Source organism: Convolutriloba macropyga, chromosome 11 (assembly GCF_964194025.1).
Source record: "Convolutriloba macropyga chromosome 11, txConMacr16.3, whole genome shotgun sequence".
Taxonomy (NCBI): domain Eukaryota; kingdom Metazoa; phylum Xenacoelomorpha; order Acoela; family Convolutidae; genus Convolutriloba; species Convolutriloba macropyga.
Genome location: NC_134478.1, coordinates 42662994 through 42681826, shown reverse-complemented (window position 1 = coordinate 42681826; position 18833 = coordinate 42662994). Strand labels below are relative to the sequence as shown.

The 18833-nt window shown below is 36.5% G+C and overlaps 2 protein-coding genes across 2 annotated transcripts in view; both read right to left on the bottom strand.

Annotated features, from left to right (window-relative positions):
- LOC142349136 (cysteine-rich venom protein-like) overlaps positions 1-18833 on the bottom strand; it is a 319707-nt gene that overhangs the window by 70467 nt on the left and 230407 nt on the right. The gene's annotated exons all lie outside the window — the stretch shown is intronic.
- Positions 1-18833, bottom strand: part of LOC142349679 (uncharacterized) — a 78530-nt gene that overhangs the window by 59272 nt on the left and 425 nt on the right. Inside the window, exon 2 of the mRNA XM_075401402.1 lies at positions 18520-18603. Coding sequence (XP_075257517.1) covers positions 18520-18603 — 84 coding nt within the window. The remainder of the gene's footprint in view (positions 1-18519; positions 18604-18833) is intronic.

Sequence of the window (18833 nt, the reverse complement as noted above, 5' to 3'; positions counted from 1 at the left end):
GGTTAGTTTTTTAGTCTGGACATATGCAACTTTGAACGCACGAAAGTCTGGACATAGGCCTTTTTGAACGCACGATAGTCTGATCATGAACGCACGAAAATGTTTTCGTGCGTTCATGATCAGACTATCGTGCGTTCAAAACGGCCTATGTCCAGACTATCGTGCGTTCAAAGTTGCATATGTCCAGACTATCGTGCGTTCAAAGTTACCTATGATCAGACTATCGTGCGTTCCAAGTTGCATATGTCCAGACTATCGTGCGTTCAAAATTGCATATGTCCAGACTATCGTGCGCTCAAAATTGCATATGTCCAGACTATCGTGCGTTCAAAATTGCATATGTCCAGACTATCGTGCGTTCAAAATTGCATATGTCCAGACTATCGTGCGTTCATTTTTTTTCCAGACCGTGTAATTTTGAACGCACGACGCCACCTTGTGCGTTCATTTCGGTCTGGACATATCGACTTTCGGTCTGGCACCTCAACCTGGGTTGTTTTGGCTCATCATGAGGGAACATGTTATTGAAAATCCGTCGTTTTTCCAAGCCGATGCTTAGATAGTGTATTGAACTTTATATTGGATAGCCTCGGATCTATCGCTACCCAGACACATTAACCATCATTGGATCCTTTATTTTGCGTTCCTCGTCTGACATTCCCTTTCCGGAGTGGAACGGGGGTCAGGTGGGGGGATGTAGGTGGGGGGAGGTTGGCGGGTAGGCGGGTAGGGTGAGGGGTAGGTTAAATATGGGGACTTATATTTGGACTTATATGAGATCAAAAATGCTCGAATTGACTTTTTCACCCTAATTATTACCAGCAGGTCCTTATTTTAATAAATTGAAAACTAAGAGACTCTTAAGTTTCAATTTTGAAGCACTGTATTCAAAAGCAGTAAACAAAAAAACAGAAAAAAATCAAACCTCAAGGCATGACAAAACTTGCTTTAGATAAAAAACCTTAGACAATCAATACTCCTCCTCAGATCGTAAAAGACCGCGCACCATTACAATTCAATTTTTTTGGATTGTAAAAACAGTATTACAACCCTTTATCTACAATTAAAAGATAGGTCTGTAAAAGAAAAAACAGACCTAGTATGAACTAAAAAAAATCATAAACAAAAATCATAAACAATAAAAACACATCGTACAGAAAAACTGTTTATAAATCCCGAATAAAATATATGCTCTTTGATTTTTGAACAGGAGAGAGCTTAATTGTTAGCTGTTGAGAGGCTAGCGGCGGCTAATAATCAACTGAAATCGGAAAACCTGAATTGTAACTAAACTTCAATAAAACATCACAAACTTAGCCGGAAAACTGCTGGCAAAGAGCCGCCGTTGAACGCTCGTGACGCACAACGGGATTGAAACATAATAAGAAATAAGAAGAGATAAGAAATTAGAAAACTTTATTCAGGTATCAAAAAACGCTAATTTGGTGAGCAGGTTTTTCTCATAGATTTTAAATTAATTCAGCTTCTAAAACGCAGGCCAATAGGCTTATTTTTAAAGTCAGCTTTCATTTCTTCTAATGACATTTGATAACCTAATTCACAGTGAAATAGTGGCCGGGCATTAGCGGTTGCTCCCGTTTCTCTTGAATTTGTTTCTTTTTTTACCTTGACCATATTCACTACTACAAGTGAAACACTAAAAAGAACTCGAAACTGTTTCAGTTGAAACAGTGAGTGAAGTAGGAGAAGTCAAACGTGATAGTTGTTTCTTATGTAAAACGAAAACATGAACGAAAGGAGAAAAAAATTTTAAAAAATGCAGAACAAGTCCCTACCTACAAGTCAAAGAGTTTACCGTATCCTCATTTACAGAATATGTGCCATTACATAAGAAAACATTATTTTGAAATATGGCACGTGCGCAAAAATAATATGCAACCACTGAGCTGGGGGCACAAACGAAAAATATCCATTTGGTCTTTGACTATACAAAATACAACACATGTTGCGGCTGCTCAAAAATCTCAGCGGAATCGATTTATCATAGCCTGGTTCTTGAGCTCTACGCCAGCCTGGTTTTTCACTGAATCTGATTGTGTAAAGATCTCGTAAAAATAATTAGTCGCTCGGACGTTTAAAGGACTATAACTTTAAATTTGTTGATTGAGATTGAGAAAATCCTCAGTGATAATCTATAATCAATCTCGTGCTGATGTTGCAAGGCTTCTGCCATTGTAGGTAATGTTGCTAATTGCTCGTCAAGTAAGTTCAACTAACTTGAAACTCGCAAGATCTTAAGATTTAGCAAAACTGAGCAAAAAAGTCCAAGTTGTTAAAGAACCAAATTTAGGTCCAATCTGAGAGCCAACTGCTCTTTCTAACAATTTCTAACGGTTGTAAAGAAAATCTGATTTCACTATTTAAGGATGCGGGTTAAAAAAAGTAATCAGGTGAATATTATTTATAAAACCATTCCTACCTATTTCTGATTGGTCAATCAAGTAAAGTAATATAGGTCATTGTTTACATGGTAAATGTCAAATCACTGCAATATCTACTTTTATTGACATAGTCACGGAGGGTTATTACGTAGCACTAAATACCTCCAATGTACGATATTTGACCTTTAATGGACACCTAAAGTATAATAAAATAAACGATTTAAGAAACTTAACAAAAAATAACAAAATATCAAAAAAGCCACTTTTGCACCATTTATGCGCTATTAACCACAATTGGCGGTCTGATGCAATAACGTTTGTTGGGTGCATGATTAGTTTAGGGACTACGCTAACCGTGGGCTATAGTCTCGGGTTCCTCAGATTTTCCCTTCCAAAAATCGGTGGTGTAAAAATTTTCGGCCCCGAACTGTAAAAATTTTCACTTTTGACCAGTTTTGAGCTTTGAAAAATTCGAAGTTTTTTTCGGTTTCCAAAGTTTCCGCTCGGTGTCTGATGGTTCCTGCTGCTAATTTGAAGTGGAGCCAACATCGCCAGCCCTGTTTACCATCTCGAAAACACAATAGTAGAGTACTGGCGCTAGCTTCACAACAGGTCGGTTAGGCTCTCCGTGTGCCATTTTGACTCTCGCTAATCACACAATACGAACAGTGCCAGTTACGATTTCAAGGATTTGTCCAAGATTGTACTCACAGGGTTTCACAGAGTCATCTACAAGCCAGACAAGTTCACTTTCTTTCAGATTTTGCACATGCTCTTTTGAACACTTCGATCTCTGGTTTCACTGTGTAATGTCTACGCTAGTCCATCTTTTTTAGATCAAGTCGGCATATGCTAGGGCCACTTTGACAGTTTTTTGCAGGTCATGGTATTGCTCGCTGGATTGCATGAAGGTTGCCCTAGCGCTATCTCCTCCTAGTAAGAAAATATTAGGCGTGAGTGCTGCCATGTCTTCTCGGTCGTCACTTACTGCTGTCAGGGGTCTTGCGTTGAGTGTTTGCTCTGTGAAAGACATTGTGGTGCTGAGTACTTCATAGACGAGGCTTCGGTTATCCAGGATTGCAATCATGACTTTCTTTCAACTTGAACCAATCTTTCCCATATTCCACCAAAGTATGGGGCCTCGGGAATGTCAAAGTTCCAAACGATCTTTTTCTGAGCTAAATCAATAGATTTGTCGCACTTTATTGAATGTTTTCAGCTCACTGGCTGCACCAACGAAGTTTGTTCCATTGTCAATATTGATGGTGTTTGGTTGGCCACGTCTCGCAACGAATCTTGCCACTGCAACCCGACATGACCTGGTATCCAATGACTGTGTGACTTTGATGTGCACTGCTCTCGTTGTTAGACATGTGAAGATGCAGCACCATCTCTTCAGGGTATGTTGTATGAAATTAACTTCGAAGGTTCCAAAGAAATCAACTGCGGTATGGGTAAATGGGAACACATGTTCATGAAGTCGCTCTGACGGTAAGTCTGCAATCGGTGGGCGAATCCGGTTGGCGTTTCTATGCCGACATTTGAATAACCTTGACATGATTTTCCTTAACCCATGTCTTAAACCTATGATCCAGTTTTTTCGTTGGAGCTTGTAACTTACGTACACTGTGCCTTCGTTGTCACGATACGCTCTCTCCAACAGTAGTTGTACAAATGGATGATTTGCTGTCAGTAACATTCGATGTTTTGCGTTAAAAACGAGATTTGATTATGTCAGTCGACTTTTCACTCGAACTTTTCCATCCTCCTCCATGAACGGTGAAAATTTGGCAATTAAATGCTTTGGAGTTTTCTTATCTATTTGTCATCAACTTCGAAACATTCGGGAAGCTTTCGTTTTGAACAAATCGAAACAAAATTTGTTCTGCTTGATGGATCTCTTCTGCTTTGATATGTCCCTTCTGCTTCGTCTTGAACTCCATGCAGTATGCAATGAAGTTATTAATTTGGTTGAAACTCTTGTGTCGTCTCCAGTCGAATAGTTTGTCTAGTTTAGTTGTAATGTCTACGCTAGTCCATCTTTTTTAGATCAAGTCGGCATATGCTAGGGCCACTTTGACGGTTTTTTTCAGGTCATGGTATTCTTCGCTGGATTGCCTGAAGGGTGCCCTAGCGCTATCTCGTCCTAGCAAGAAAACATTAGGCGTGAGTGCTGCCATGTCTTCTCGGTCGTCACCTACTGGGTGAATCGGGTTGGCGTTTCTATGCCGACATTTGAATAATCTTGACTTGATTTTCCTTAACCGATGTCTTAAACCTATGATCCAGTTTTGTCATTAGAGCTTGTATCTTACGTACACTGTGCCTTCGTGTATGTTGTCACGGTGCGCTCTCTCCAACAGTAGTTGTACAACTGGATGATTTGCTGTCAGTAACATTGGATGTTTTGCGTTAAAAACGAGATTTGATTATTTCAGTCGACTTTTTACTCGAAATTTTCCATCCTCGTTCATGAACGGTGAAAATTTGGCAATTAAAGGCTTTGGAGTTTTCTTTTCTATTTGTCATCAACTTCGAAGCATTCGGGAAGCTTTCGTTTTGAACAAATCGAAACAAAATTTGTTCTGCTTGATGGACCTCTTCTGCTTTGATATGTCCCTTCTGCTTCGTCTTGAACTCCATGCAGTATGCAATGAAGTTATTAATTCGGTTGAAACTCTTGTGTCGCCTCCAGTCGAATAGTTGGTCTAGTTTAGTTTTTGTGGCTAAAGTACTGGTAGCCAGCTCAGCTTCACCTTCATTCACTTAACACCACGGCTTTGGCCACCTTTCTTCATCTGTCTGGAGCCACGTCAGCTCGCTTAACCAGCCAAACTCTTTGAGGCATTCGATGGACATCCCTCGGCTTCCAATGTCGGCAGGGTCTTCGACACATTTGACGGGTCTCCATTGATCGATCGATGAGTTTTGGCTGTATTTCTGTTGATCTGTTTGCAAGCAAAACTTGTTGTTTTTTGTGTGCTGCTTGTAGCCACAGTAGTATTGTTGATGAATTGGTCCAATGATAGATTTTGTCGATTCTGACATCATGTTCGCTGAGTATCTGCTTGCTGAGACCAACTACGCAACCTTGGAGTTCTAACTTTGGTATGGTTATGTTCCTGATGTTCAGTCTTATGTTTCCCTCTCCTTAGAGATATGCCACGATGCACATTGTTTCTTCCTATGCATTTGTGAGAAAGCGAATTCTCATGTCTGAACATTTATTTGCGAAATAAAGTCAATTTATTGTCATCGTCCTTATTTCTCTCAGCTCAGAGCACCAACAAATGGACACCTTTGAGTGGTCTATTGACAGTACTTCGTCTTTGACTTCGTTTTCACTCGTTATCCATTTTGTCAAATTGAATCCACCTCTTGAAGGATTTCTCTGACTTTCTGGCAGATTTTAATCGCTTCTTGAGGGGTTCTGACTGAGTTCAGGTAGTCGTCCATGTATTAGTTTTGCTGAACCGTTCTGACAAGACTTTCGTCGTTGACTACATTATCTTTCGCCTTTTGGTGGAAAGAGTAATTTGCAAAAGTCGGAGAGCTTTTCGCCCAAAAAGGTGTCGTTTGTACTCGTAAACTTCCAACTCTTGCTCTGAGTTTTCTTGTCATCGGTTGTTGTCGCTTGGGATTGCAATTCGAAGGAACATAGCTTCTATGTTAAAAGATAAAACTACTTGGTTTTCTCGGAGGCTAAAATTAAATCCAATTAGATTTTTCAGGTTCATGCGGATTAAGGACAGGTTGATGTTCCGAATACCATTGCAGTTTGTCTTTGGTTTCATTCAGTTCTCTTTGATCAATTTTCCGAACGTATCCAGCATTATCGTCCATGTCAATGGTTTCATGAAGCGCTTCTTTAGCGTTTCGTCTTTTTGCAGGCGTTGCTCTAGGGATTTGAGTTGCCGAATTGCCGAGTAGAAATTATTCGGTAAGTTTAGTTCGTCCTCTTGCCACAGACGTCCTACTTTGCATCTTTCATCATTGAAACGCGTTGTTTGCTCCAATCTCTTGATTGCTCGTTGTTCTACTTTTGAATGACCAGCGACATTGCAGTTTGAGGCCCAGGACTCGATAGAGGTCGGGTATTTTGATGTTGCTATTCATCAAAAACCAGTCAGCGATACGGAAAAGATGAAGTACCTGAAAGCCAGGCTCACGGGTCAAGGAAAAGTAGCCCTATTGGGGATGGGATTTGGCTCAAGATCATACTATTATGCTTGGGATATACTCTGTGAGACGTACGGCAGATCAGATGTCATAGCCAACGCTCAATTCAAGAAAACACATACTCTTCCTCCAGAAATACAAAGAAATTCCAACACTTATTCAACTGGTTTTCTAATTGATCATCTGCAACTGATTTTGCTGTTGTGGTAAGAGCTGCCGCCTGCTTTGCTGGTAGCGGACCACTTTAGACCCAGCAAAACTTTTATTTCACTGATTATGGTGCAGTTTTGTTTTCTGATTTCTGAAATCGAAAGGGTAATGGATGTCGTAGCAGTTTTGTCCAAGAATCATTTGAACCCGTTTAGATTGTAGCTCTGATTCGGCAATTTTCTCAAATGTGGGTAACGTTCTTGCAAATTTTTTCGCTCCACAACCCGATAATCTGGTCAACCGACTTCAGTTTCGCGTGCACACAAAAATGCACTGTTCTCAAGACTGTTTGCACTTGGTCAAGACTTCTCATTAGCTGAAACAGGTATCAGCATTATTCCAGTCTTTATATCGTGTGAGCAGTGGATCCCTGCTCCTTTTGAGATTCTTTGCTTCGCTTGACTCTTCAGCGTTTGAAGCAAAGTTAGTCGTCTTCGGTTTTTCATAACTTCGAAATTTATTTCTGTCAACGGACGAATTTATCCATGCTAACATGTTCTCAGTTATTGCTTCTTTGGAGGCAAGCCACTCTTTGAACGTAATCACATTGCTGCTTTATAATTGACGATCTTGCATTTTCTGCAAAAACTGTTCTCTCAGTTGCGGTGAAAATTTTCTAGTTGTTCAATTGAGCACTGTTTCTGCTTCTAGGTCGGATATGTATCCAAGTTGAGTTAAATTGTTTACCACATTTGTAACTACGTTTGCAAAAACTGGCGATGCGCGTAGATTTCTTTGTATTTCTGGAGGAAGAGTATGTGTTTTCTTGAATTGAGCGTTGGCTATGACATCTGATCTGCCGTACGTCTCACAGAGTATATCCCAAGCATAATAGTATGATCTTGAGCCAAATCCCATCCCCAATAGGGCTACTTTTCCTTGACCCGTGAGCCTGGCTTTCAGGTACTTCATCTTTTCCGTATCGCTGACTGGTTTTTGATGAATAGCAACATCAAAATACCCGACCTCTATAGCCACTCCAGAGGGTCTCCTGAAAACTCAGTTAGCTTTAGTTTTGGCAAGCCCTTGGCAACACCGCTCTTTACGGGTTGGTGAACGACTTGGGAAAAGTTTGATTCAATGTGCTTCTGTTTCTACAATCGGCATATCTGTTTCGGGAGTTGTTAACGGGACTCTGACTCCTGTTTCTGTTTTAGAATGATAAAGCTCCTTGCTGCTGAAACGTCGTCCTTGTCAGCGGCGCTGGTGGGTCCGTAATTCTAATTGGTTTACGGATTTCTAATTTCATCAGAATGCGCGGATCTGTCATTTGCGTTGAGAAAACTCCAACAGCCGGTTTGAAAAGCGGGTTAGTTTTCGGGTAGGTACTGAATCGTTTGCCAACTCTGTCCTGTGTGACACTCGTTGGAGGGTCGATAACAACGTTGGTTTGGAGATAGTGGCTGTCTAGGGACAGACTCTTGAGCCACTCATTCTGCCCACCCGCCTTTTTTGCTTGGTTGCTTCGTGATCCAAAACTTTCCTTCTCATCTGCCACTGATCCATGATTCAGATGCCCTTGAGTTTCCTTTGGTCAGCTCAAGTTTTAGACGCCTTTGATCTTCGTCGGCCTCTTCATTCATTCTTTTGTTTTCAAGGGCTCGCACATGCTGTTAAAGACGTAGTTTGTCTTCTTGTTGTTGCAACTTTAGACATAACTCTTGTTCAAGTTGTTGAGATGGGTGTTGCTGCTGCTGTTGTTGTTATTCGTTAAACGTTATTCTTCTTGCTGCTTCGAAATCCTATTTCCCCACGCTCGTGTTCTAAATCCAAATGTTGCTCTCGCATTCGTTGCTCTGCTTCTTGGTTGGCCATCAAATTTTTCAGTCCCAATCGCCCAAGTTGACGTTGTTGCGAAGAGCATGATTTGGCAACATTGAGTTCTGTTATACTCCTGTTGGTGGCAGACTTCCACAAACACTTGGGTGCAGTCTCCTTTCTTTGTTATTGAATCAATTCTGCGTAATTCTCATCAAACATTTTTCTACTAGCTCTTCCTTTTGATTACACAATGTCTGTTTTTTGAGTCATTCAAGTTTTCTGCCTTCAATTTCTTTTCCAACTTTGATAGTTCACTTAAAATTGTTTCAGTAGCTTCCCCTTATTTGATTTGTATTCTTGTGATGTGTCTTTCCGACAGTCGAAAAAGTTAGTCCGGAAACGTTCAAGATCTTGGAGTGAGGGCATTTTGTCCACTACCCTTCCCAAAACTATTCCCTTGTCTCCTAACATACGCTTGGTGTCATTGCCAAAGCTTCTAAACACTTTGGTATCAATAGTAACCTCTGCTTGTTTCTGTTGTCTTCTCAGTTGTCGTACGTCTCAATAAAAGCCTCGATATGAGCATTCGGCAGTCATTGTTTTGTTTTGTGTCAGGTAGCCTTTTAGCTCGCTGAGATGTCTGAAGAAAAACTTGAGCATGTCAGCTTGCCAGCGTAAAAACTTCGTTCTTGTCCACCAAATCGAATTGAATATTCGTCTCTGTTCGTATCACCGTTGATGTTAATAGCCGGCAGACCAAATGTTGCGGCTGCTCAAGAAACTCAGCGAAACCGATATATCACAGCCTGGTTCTCAAGCTTTAGGCCGACCTGTTTCTTCACTGAATCCAATTGTCTAATGATCTCGTACAAAGAATTAGTCACTCGGGCGTGTAATTGACTGTAAAATTAAATTTGTTGGTTTAAGTTAAGAGAATCCTGAGTGATAAACTATATTCAATTTCGTGCTGAAGTTTGTAAAGCTTCAGCCATTTTTATAATGTTGCTATCTTCTCGTCAAATAAGTTCATCTAACTTAATACTCGCAAGTTCTTAAGATCTAGCAGAACTTAGAAAAAAGATCAAAGTTGTTAAAGAATGATGTTTTAGTTCAATCCTGAAATTCAACTGCTCTTTGTAACAGCTTCGAAAGGTTCTAAACATAATCTGGTTTCACTTTTCAAACAATTCCTTAAAGTAAATAATCAGTTTAATAAAATTTATAGCATCATTGCTTGTTTTTGATTGGTTAATCACGTAAAATGATTTAGGTCATTTTTTACAAAATAGATGTCAAATTATTTCAATATTTAACTTTATTGACATAAGCACGGATGGTTATTACGTAGCTCCAAATACCTCCAAAGTACGATATTTGACCTTTAATGAACACCTTGAGCATCATAAAATGAACAACATAAAAAAAAATTAACAAAAAGTAACAAAATTTCAAAAAATGCACAATATTGCACCACATAAGTGCTAATAGTCACACTTTTGGGTCTGATGCAACAACGTTAGTGGGGTCCATGAGTAGCTCAGACGTTACCCAACTGTGTGCTAACTCGGGTTCCTCGGGTTACCCTAACTCGGTTTCCTCAGGTTTTCCCTTCTAAAAATCGGGGGCTGTACAAATCTTCGGTCCCAATTTGTAAAAATTTCAATTTTGACCATTTTTGAGCTTTGACAAATTCTAAGTTTTTTCAGATTCAAAAGTTATTTCTTGCTGTCTGATGGGTCTTGCTGCTGATTTGAAGGGGCGCCAACATCACTTAGAGTAAACTATGAATACGTCGCAAAAGCCATGTAGAAAAAATCCTATAAAAATAAAAAAAAAACAAAAATCGAAGAATAAATTCCGCATTTAAACAAAAAACCACTAGCAAGAAAGCAGATTTTTGTTCGTACACCGTTTCGTCATTCTACTTGAATTAAGATTTAAAACAATCACACCACGAAAGCGCTGGATTTTTCGCTTCTTTTCTTGTTTCGACATGACCCAGATGATTGCTTCTGACATCAAATCTCACGAAAAAGTATGAACTGATCTTGAAAAAACATATAGGACAAATTCTGATTTACAAACTGAAGAAATGAATTAATTTAAGAACCGATATTCCAATAGGCCTCATTAGAAAGCCAACAAAACCTCTTGAGATTGACGATACGCAAAAAATCACAGGATTAACGAACACAAGCAAGACAAAAAAATCAACTTCTATTTTATGAAAAGAAAGGCCTATAATCAGACATGATTACTTTACTCAATCAAACAAGTTCTTCCCTTGTTTCTTATCAGCAACCTGACATTAAAAGTTGGTAAAAAAGAACTTATTGATAGTGATGATAGGACAAGCACAAAATTTTTTTTGAAAACACAGAAAAAAGTCAGAAAACGCAACAGGCCTCATTAGAAAGCCAACAAAACCTCTTGAGATTGACGATACGCAAAAAATCACAGGATTAACGAACACAAGCAAGACGAAAAAATCAACTTCTATTTTATGAAAAGAAAGGCCTATAATCAGAAATGATTACTTTACTCAATCAAACAAGTTCTTCCCTTGTTTCTTATCAGCAACCTGACATTAAAAGTTGGTAAAAAAGAACTTATTGATAGTGATGATAGGACAAGCACAAAATTTTTTTTGAAAACACAGAAAAAAGTCAGAAAACGCAATGTCTACGGACTAATAAAAATTTATCAGCTTAATTCTTCTTAACAACTTATGAGACCGTTTTGAATAAGATTAAATGATAAGACAGCAAATTGTAAAACAAAAATTAGCAGAACTCAAAACTTCAGTAATTTCTTTTATAGAAAAACAAACAGTCTAGATGTCACAGACACCAACAGCTATGAGCTGAAAATGCGATTTGCATTTTTAAAGTTTTCCTAGCAATCAGTTAGACTTGTCGAAACGATACTATGAGATATGACAACAGAGTTCACTTTAAAAACTTGCAAACCTTAAAACAGATAAATTAGTACAGGAAGCAATTAGTCTCAAAGTCCGAAAAGCATTAACTTCGCACAGAATCCCTATTAAACCGCACAAGCCACCTGCTAGAACAGTCTCTAATAAGCATAAATGAAACTTAGCTTTTATCGTAATGGCCAAATTTGATCGATTTGAATATAACCATTAACCAACACAAACGCCTTGAAAGAGGCTTATTGGCCAGTAAAAATTAAAAAAACTCGATGAAAATATCAAGTAATTAAAGAAATGAGAATTGCAATCTTTAATTAGGGCTTCGAAATTTTGCAGAATTAAGATGCTCAAAACCAGTTTTTGTCTCCGGAATCTGTCCAATAACAAGTCTGCAAGCCCTGAAAAAGTTTCAGCAGCCCGTAAAAATCGATAAACTCAGAAAATTACAGAAACGTTTTTAAAAATTGTGGAATCAGTTTTATTCAAGTTTTAATGAAATATTGCTCAATTTCGTGATAATAATTTTTTCAGAGTCATTTGTTTTCTCCAGAGGCTACTCAGCTACCCAATAGTGATCCTTAAACAACTTCATTGGCTCAAATAATGATAAACTAGGAATATGACAAAATTTTGGCAAACATTTCAATTTTTTATCTTAAAAGTAGCAACAATTCGTGATTTTAAAAAGCTGAAAACATTTCTATTGACACTATACAGGCCTCATTAGAAAGCCAACAAAACCTCTTGAGATTGACGATACGCAAAAAATCACAGGATTAACGAACACAAGCAAGACAAAAAAATCAACTTCTATTTTATGAAAAGAAAGTCCTATAATCAGAAATGATTACTTTACTCAATCAAACAAGTTCTTCCCTTGTTTCTTATCAGCAACCTGACATTAAAAGTTTGTAAAAAAGAACTTATTGATAGTGATGATAGGACAAGCACAAAATTTTTTTTGAAAACACAGAAAAAAGTCAGAAAACGCAATGTCTACGGACTAATAAAAATTTATCAGCTTAATTCTTCTTAACAACTTATGAGACCGTTTTGAATAAGATTAAATGATAAGACAGCAAATTGTAAAACAAAAATTAGCAGAACTCAAAACTTCAGTAATTTCTTTTATAGAAAAACAAACAGTCTAGATGTCACAGACACCAACAGCTATGAGCTGAAAATGCGATTTGCATTTTTAAAGTTTTCCTAGCAATCAGTTAGACTTGTCGAAACGATACTATGAGATATGACAACAGAGTTCACTTTAAAAACTTGCAAACCTTAAAACAGATAAATTAGTACAGGAAGCAATTAGTCTCAAAGTCCGAAAAGCATTAACTTCGCACAGAATCCCTATTAAACCGCACAAGCCACCTGCTAGAACAGTCTCTAATAAGCATAAATGAAACTTAGCTTTTATCGTAATGGCCAAATTTGATCGATTTGAATATAACCATTAACCAACACAAACGCCTTGAAAGAGGCTTATTGGCCAGTAAAAATTAAAAAAACTCGATGAAAATATCAAGTAATTAAAGAAATGAGAATTGCAATCTTTAATTAGGGCTTCGAAATTTTGCAGAATTAAGATGCTCAAAACCAGTTTTTGTCTCCGGAATCTGTCCAATAACAAGTCTGCAAGCCCTGAAAAAGTTTCAGCAGCCCTTAAAAATCGATAAACTCAGAAAATTACAGAAACGTTTTTAAAAATTGTGGAATCAGTTTTATTCAAGTTTTAATGAAATATTGCTCAATTTCGTGATAATAATTTTTTCAGAGTCATTTGTTTTCTCCAGAGGCTACTCAGCTACCCAATAGTGATCCTTAAACAACTTCATTGGCTCAAATAATGATAAACTAGGAATATGACAAAATTTTGGCAAACATTTCAATTTTTTATCTTAAAAGTAGCAACAATTCGTGATTTTAAAAAGCTGAAAACATTTCTATTGACACTATACACTCATCAGTCAACTTTTTTGAGACCCTAGAGAACGTTTTCTGACCCTGAGGCTGGACAAACCCAAAGAAATTTAAAAAAGAAAAAAAATTCGAAACATTTAAATGTTGAAACTGTTTCAATGTCACTAAAAAGTTTGTAGTAACCTATTATGGAAGCCTAAAGGAAATACTGTGGGCCCTGCGGCTGGAGAAAATCAAAAAATGACAAAAACTTTCAAAAAAAACTTGAAAAATTATCGCAAAAGCAATTGTCATTTTTCGTATTTAGGTTTGCACTACAAATACATATAGCTCATAAAATGGTCAGGAAGAGTGAAGTTTTGACAAATTTTAAGTTTTGTCAGTTTCAAAAATTATTTTTTGCTGTCTGATGGGTCTTGCTGCTGATTTGAAGTGTCGGCAACATCACTTTGAGTAAACTATGACTACGTTGCAAAAGCCATGCAGAAAAAATCCTATAAAAACCAAAAAAACTAAAAATCGAAGAAGAAATTCCGCATTTAAACAAAAAACCACTATCAAGAAAGCAGATTTGTGTTCATACACCGTTTCCTCATTCTACTTGAATTAAGATTTTAAACAATCACACCACGAAAACGCTGGATTTTTCGCGTCTTTTCTTGTTTCAACATGACCCAAAAGATTGCTTCGATTTGACATCAAATATCACGAAAAAGTGTGAACTAATCTTGAAAAAACATATAGGTAAAATTCTGAGGTACAAACCGAAGAAATGAATTAATTTAAGAACCGCTATTTAAATAAGCCTCATTAGAAAGCCAACAAAACCTCTTAAGATTGACGATAAGCAAAAAATCACAGGATTAACGAACACAAGCAAGACAAAAAAATCAACTTTTGTTTTATGAAAAGAAAAGCTTATAATCAGAAATGATTACTATTTACTCAATCAAACAAGTTCTTCCATTGTTTCTCATCAACAATCTGACATTAAAAGTTGATAAAAAAGAACTTAATGATAATGATGATAAGACAACCACAAAAACTTTTTGAAAACACATACAAAAAGTCAGAAAACGCAATGTCTACGGACTAATAAAAATTTATCAGCTTAATTCTTCTTATCAACTTATGAGACCGTTTTAAATAAGATGAAATGATAAGACAGCAAATTGTAAAACAAAAATTAGCAGAACTCAAAACTTCAGTAATTTCTTTTATAGAAAAACAAACAGTCTAGATGTCACAGACACCAACAGCTATGAGCTGAAAATGCGATTTGCATTTTTAAAGTTTTCCTAGCAATCAGTTAGACTTGTCGAAACGATACTATGAGATATGACAACAGAGTTCACTTTAAAAACTTGCAAACCTTAAAACAGATAAATTAGTACAGGAAGCAATTAGTCTCAAAGTCCGAAAAGCATTAACTTCGCACAGAATCCCTATTAAACCGCACAAGCCACCTGCTAGAACAGTCTCTAATAAGCATAAATGAAACTTAGCTTTTATCGTAATGGCCAAATTTGATCGATTTGAATATAACCATTAACCAACACAAACGCCTTGAAAGAGGCTTATTGGCCAGTAAAAATTAAAAAAACTCGATGAAAATATCAAGTAATTAAAGAAATGAGAATTGCAATCTTTAATTAGGGCTTCGAAATTTTGCAGAATTAAGATGCTCAAAACCAGTTTTTGTCTCCGGAATCTGTCCAGTAACAAGTCTGCAAGCCCTGAAAAAGTTTCAGCAGCCCTTAAAAATCGATAAACTCAGAAAATTACAGAAACGTTTTTAAAAATTGTGGAATCAGTTTTATTCAAGTTTTAATGAAATATTGCTCAATTTCGTGATAATAATTTTTTCAGAATCATTTGTTTTCTCCAGAGGCTACTCAGCTACCCAATAGTGATCCTTAAACAACTTCATTGGCTCAAATAATGATAAACTAGGAATATGACAAAATTTTGGCAAACATTTCAATTTTTTATCTTAAAAGTAGCAACAATTCGTGATTTTAAAAAGCTGAAAACATTTTTATTGACACTATACACTCATCAGTCAACTTTTTTGAGAGCCTAGAGAACGTTTTCTGACCCTGAGGCTGGACAAACCCAAAGAAATTTAAAAAAGAAAAAAAAATTCGAAACATTTAAATGTTGAAACTGTTTCAATGTCACTAAAAAGTTTGTAGTAACCTATTATGGAAGCCTAAAGGAAATACTGTGGGCCCTGCGGCTGGAGAAAATCAAAAAATGACAAAAACTTTCAAAAAAACTTGAAAAATTATCGCAAAAGCAATTGTCATTTTTCGTATTTAGGTTTGCACTACAAATACATATAGCTCATAAAATGGTCAGGAAGAGTGAAGTTTTGACAAATTTTAAGTTTTGTCAGTTTCAAAAATTATTTTTTGCTGTCTGATGGGTCTTGCTGCTGATTTGAAGTGTCGGCAACATCACTTTGAGTAAACTATGACTACGTTGCAAAAGCCATGCAGAAAAAATCCTATAAAAACCAAAAAAACTAAAAATCGAAGAAGAAATTCCGCATTTAAACAAAAAACCACTATCAAGAAAGCAGATTTGTGTTCATACACCGTTTCCTCATTCTACTTGAATTAAGATTTTAAACAATCACACCACGAAAACGCTGGATTTTTCGCGTCTTTTCTTGTTTCAACATGACCCAAAAGATTGCTTCGATTTGACATCAAATATCAAGAAAAAGTGTGAACTAATCTTGAAAAAACATATAGGTAAAATTCTGAGGTACAAACCGAAGAAATGAATTAATTTAAGAACCGCTATTTGAATAGGCCTCATTAGAAAGCCAACAAAACCTCTTAAGATTGACGATAAGCAAAAAATCACAGGATTAACGAACACAAGCAAGACAAAAAAATCAACTTTTGTTTTATGAAAAGAAAAGCTTATAATCAGAAATGATTACTATTTACTCAATCAAACAAGTTCTTCCATTGTTTCTCATCAACAATCTGACATTAAAAGTTGATAAAAAAGAACTTAATGATAATGATGATAAGACAACCACAAAAACTTTTTGAAAACACATACAAAAAGTCAGAAAACGCAATGTCTACGGACTAATAAAAATTTATCAGCTTATTTCTTCTTAACAACTTATGAGACCGTTTTAAATAAGATGAAATGATAAGACAGCAATTTTTAAAACAAAAATTAGTAGAACTCAAAACTTCAGTAATTCTTTTTTTAAGAAAAACGAACAGCGTATATGTCACAGACACAAATAGCTATGAGCAGTGAATGCGATTTGCCTGCATGAAGTTTTCCTAGCAACCAATTAGACTCGTCGAAATGATACTAAGAGATATGACAACAGAGTTAACTTTAAAAACTTGCAAACTTTATAAACGATAATTTAGTATAGGAAACAGTTAGTCTCAAAGTCCGAAAAGCCCTAACTTCGCACAGAATTCCTATTAAACCGCACAAGCTACCTGCTAGAACAGTCTCTAATGAGCATAAATGAAACTTAGCTTTTATCGTATTGGTCAAATTTAAATCGATTTGAATATAACCATTAACCAACACAAACGCCTTGAAAGAGGCTTATCGGCCAGTAAAAATTAAAAAAACTCGATGAAAATAACAAGTAATTAAAGAAATGAGAATTGCAATCCTTAATTAGGGCTTCGAAGTTTTGCAGAATTAAGATGCTCAAAACCAGTTTTTGTCTCCGGAATCTGTCCAGTAACAAGTCTGCAAGCCCTGAAAAAGTTTCAGCAGCCCTTAAAAATCGATAAACTCAGAAAATTACAGAAACCTTTTTAAAAATTGTGGAATCAGTTTTATTCAAGTTTTAATGAAATTTTGCTCAATTTCGTGATAATAAATTTTTCAGAATCATTTGTTTTCTCCAGAGGCTACTCAGCTACCCAATTGTGATCCTTAAACAACTTCATTGGCCCAATTTATGATAAACTAGGAATATGACAAAACTTTGAAAAACATTTCAATTTTTTATCTTAAAAGTGGCAAAAATTCGTGATTTTAAAAAACTGAAAACATTTCTATTGACACTAAACAATCATCAGTCACCTTTTTTGAGACCCTAGAGAATGTTTTTTGACCCTGAGGCTGGACAAAGCCCAAAGAAATTTAAGACAATGAAAAAAATTCGAAAATTTAAATGTTGAAAACTGTTTCACTGTCACTAAAAAGTTTGCATTAACCTATTATGGAAGCCTAAAGGAATTACTGTGGGCCGTGCGGCTGGAGAAAATAAAAAAAATGACAATAATTTCCAAAGAAACTTGAAAATTTATCGCAAATATAACTGTCATTTTTCGTTTTTTTGTTTGCAGTACAAATACATATAGCTCATAAAATGGTCAGGAAGAGTAAAGCTATCTTTCAGAAATTTTTTATCAATTTTGACAAACGTCAATTCAAGACTAATCAAACAATATTTCGAAAATTGACAAAAAATCGCGTAAATTACGCCAATTTGAGCTCAAAACTCTAAAAACTGACTCTTTAACCTTATATCCATCACAGAAGCTGCAATACTCTAAAAACTTGAAGGACTCTCTAAGCCAACTTTGCGCCTCTAATGAAACTTAATGCCCACTGAGTCTAACCTGTTTATGTTTATCGCGTTTAGAAAGATCCAAGTCAATGAAAATTGTGTGAAAACATAAAAGAGATATAGCACTTTTACAATCCAAGTCATGGATTGCAAAAAAGTCAGAGCACCAATACAATTCAATTCTTTGATTTTAAAAATCGCCCCCCCCCCCCAAAAAAAAATCAAATTCTGTGAATGTAAAAATGAGAGCGCCTAAATAATAACCGTCGAGAGGTTGACGGCGGCTATTAAACAGAAGTGAATACTGATACATATAGTATCATGTATCACATAGTGGTAAAATTCGTTCGCATGCACCGCAAGATGTAATAAGTGCAAAGCGTAATAAAATTTATTCGAAGTTTTGAAGTTTTAAATAAAATAAAGTTAGAGTAAAATGTAGAAAGGTTGCGGATAATATCCAGGAAAAATATGATATTTACTTCTCCCTATAGACTTGTGCGAAAAAAATGTGAGGTAAAAGCAATACGAACCAATAATGAATCGGATATAAGCTTCAGCCCAAATCGAGTTTTCATTGTAGGATGCTGTTGTGAATTTCTCAGTTGGGTAGCCAGCTGAAACAGACGAATTTTTCTCGCATCAATTTATGAGGTTTTTTAAACCACCATGCGCGTGTATTGAAGCTCAAAATAAGGGCTAACTGTAATTGGGGCCGTTTTGTAAGGCTAACACGTGTATGCTAGACGGCGAGCGGACCTGGAGCCTGTAATTGGTGCAAGTTCTCTGGATGCTACCTTTTTGTTGTAATTGTGAAGTAATTAGTTAGGCAAATAACAGAAGTATG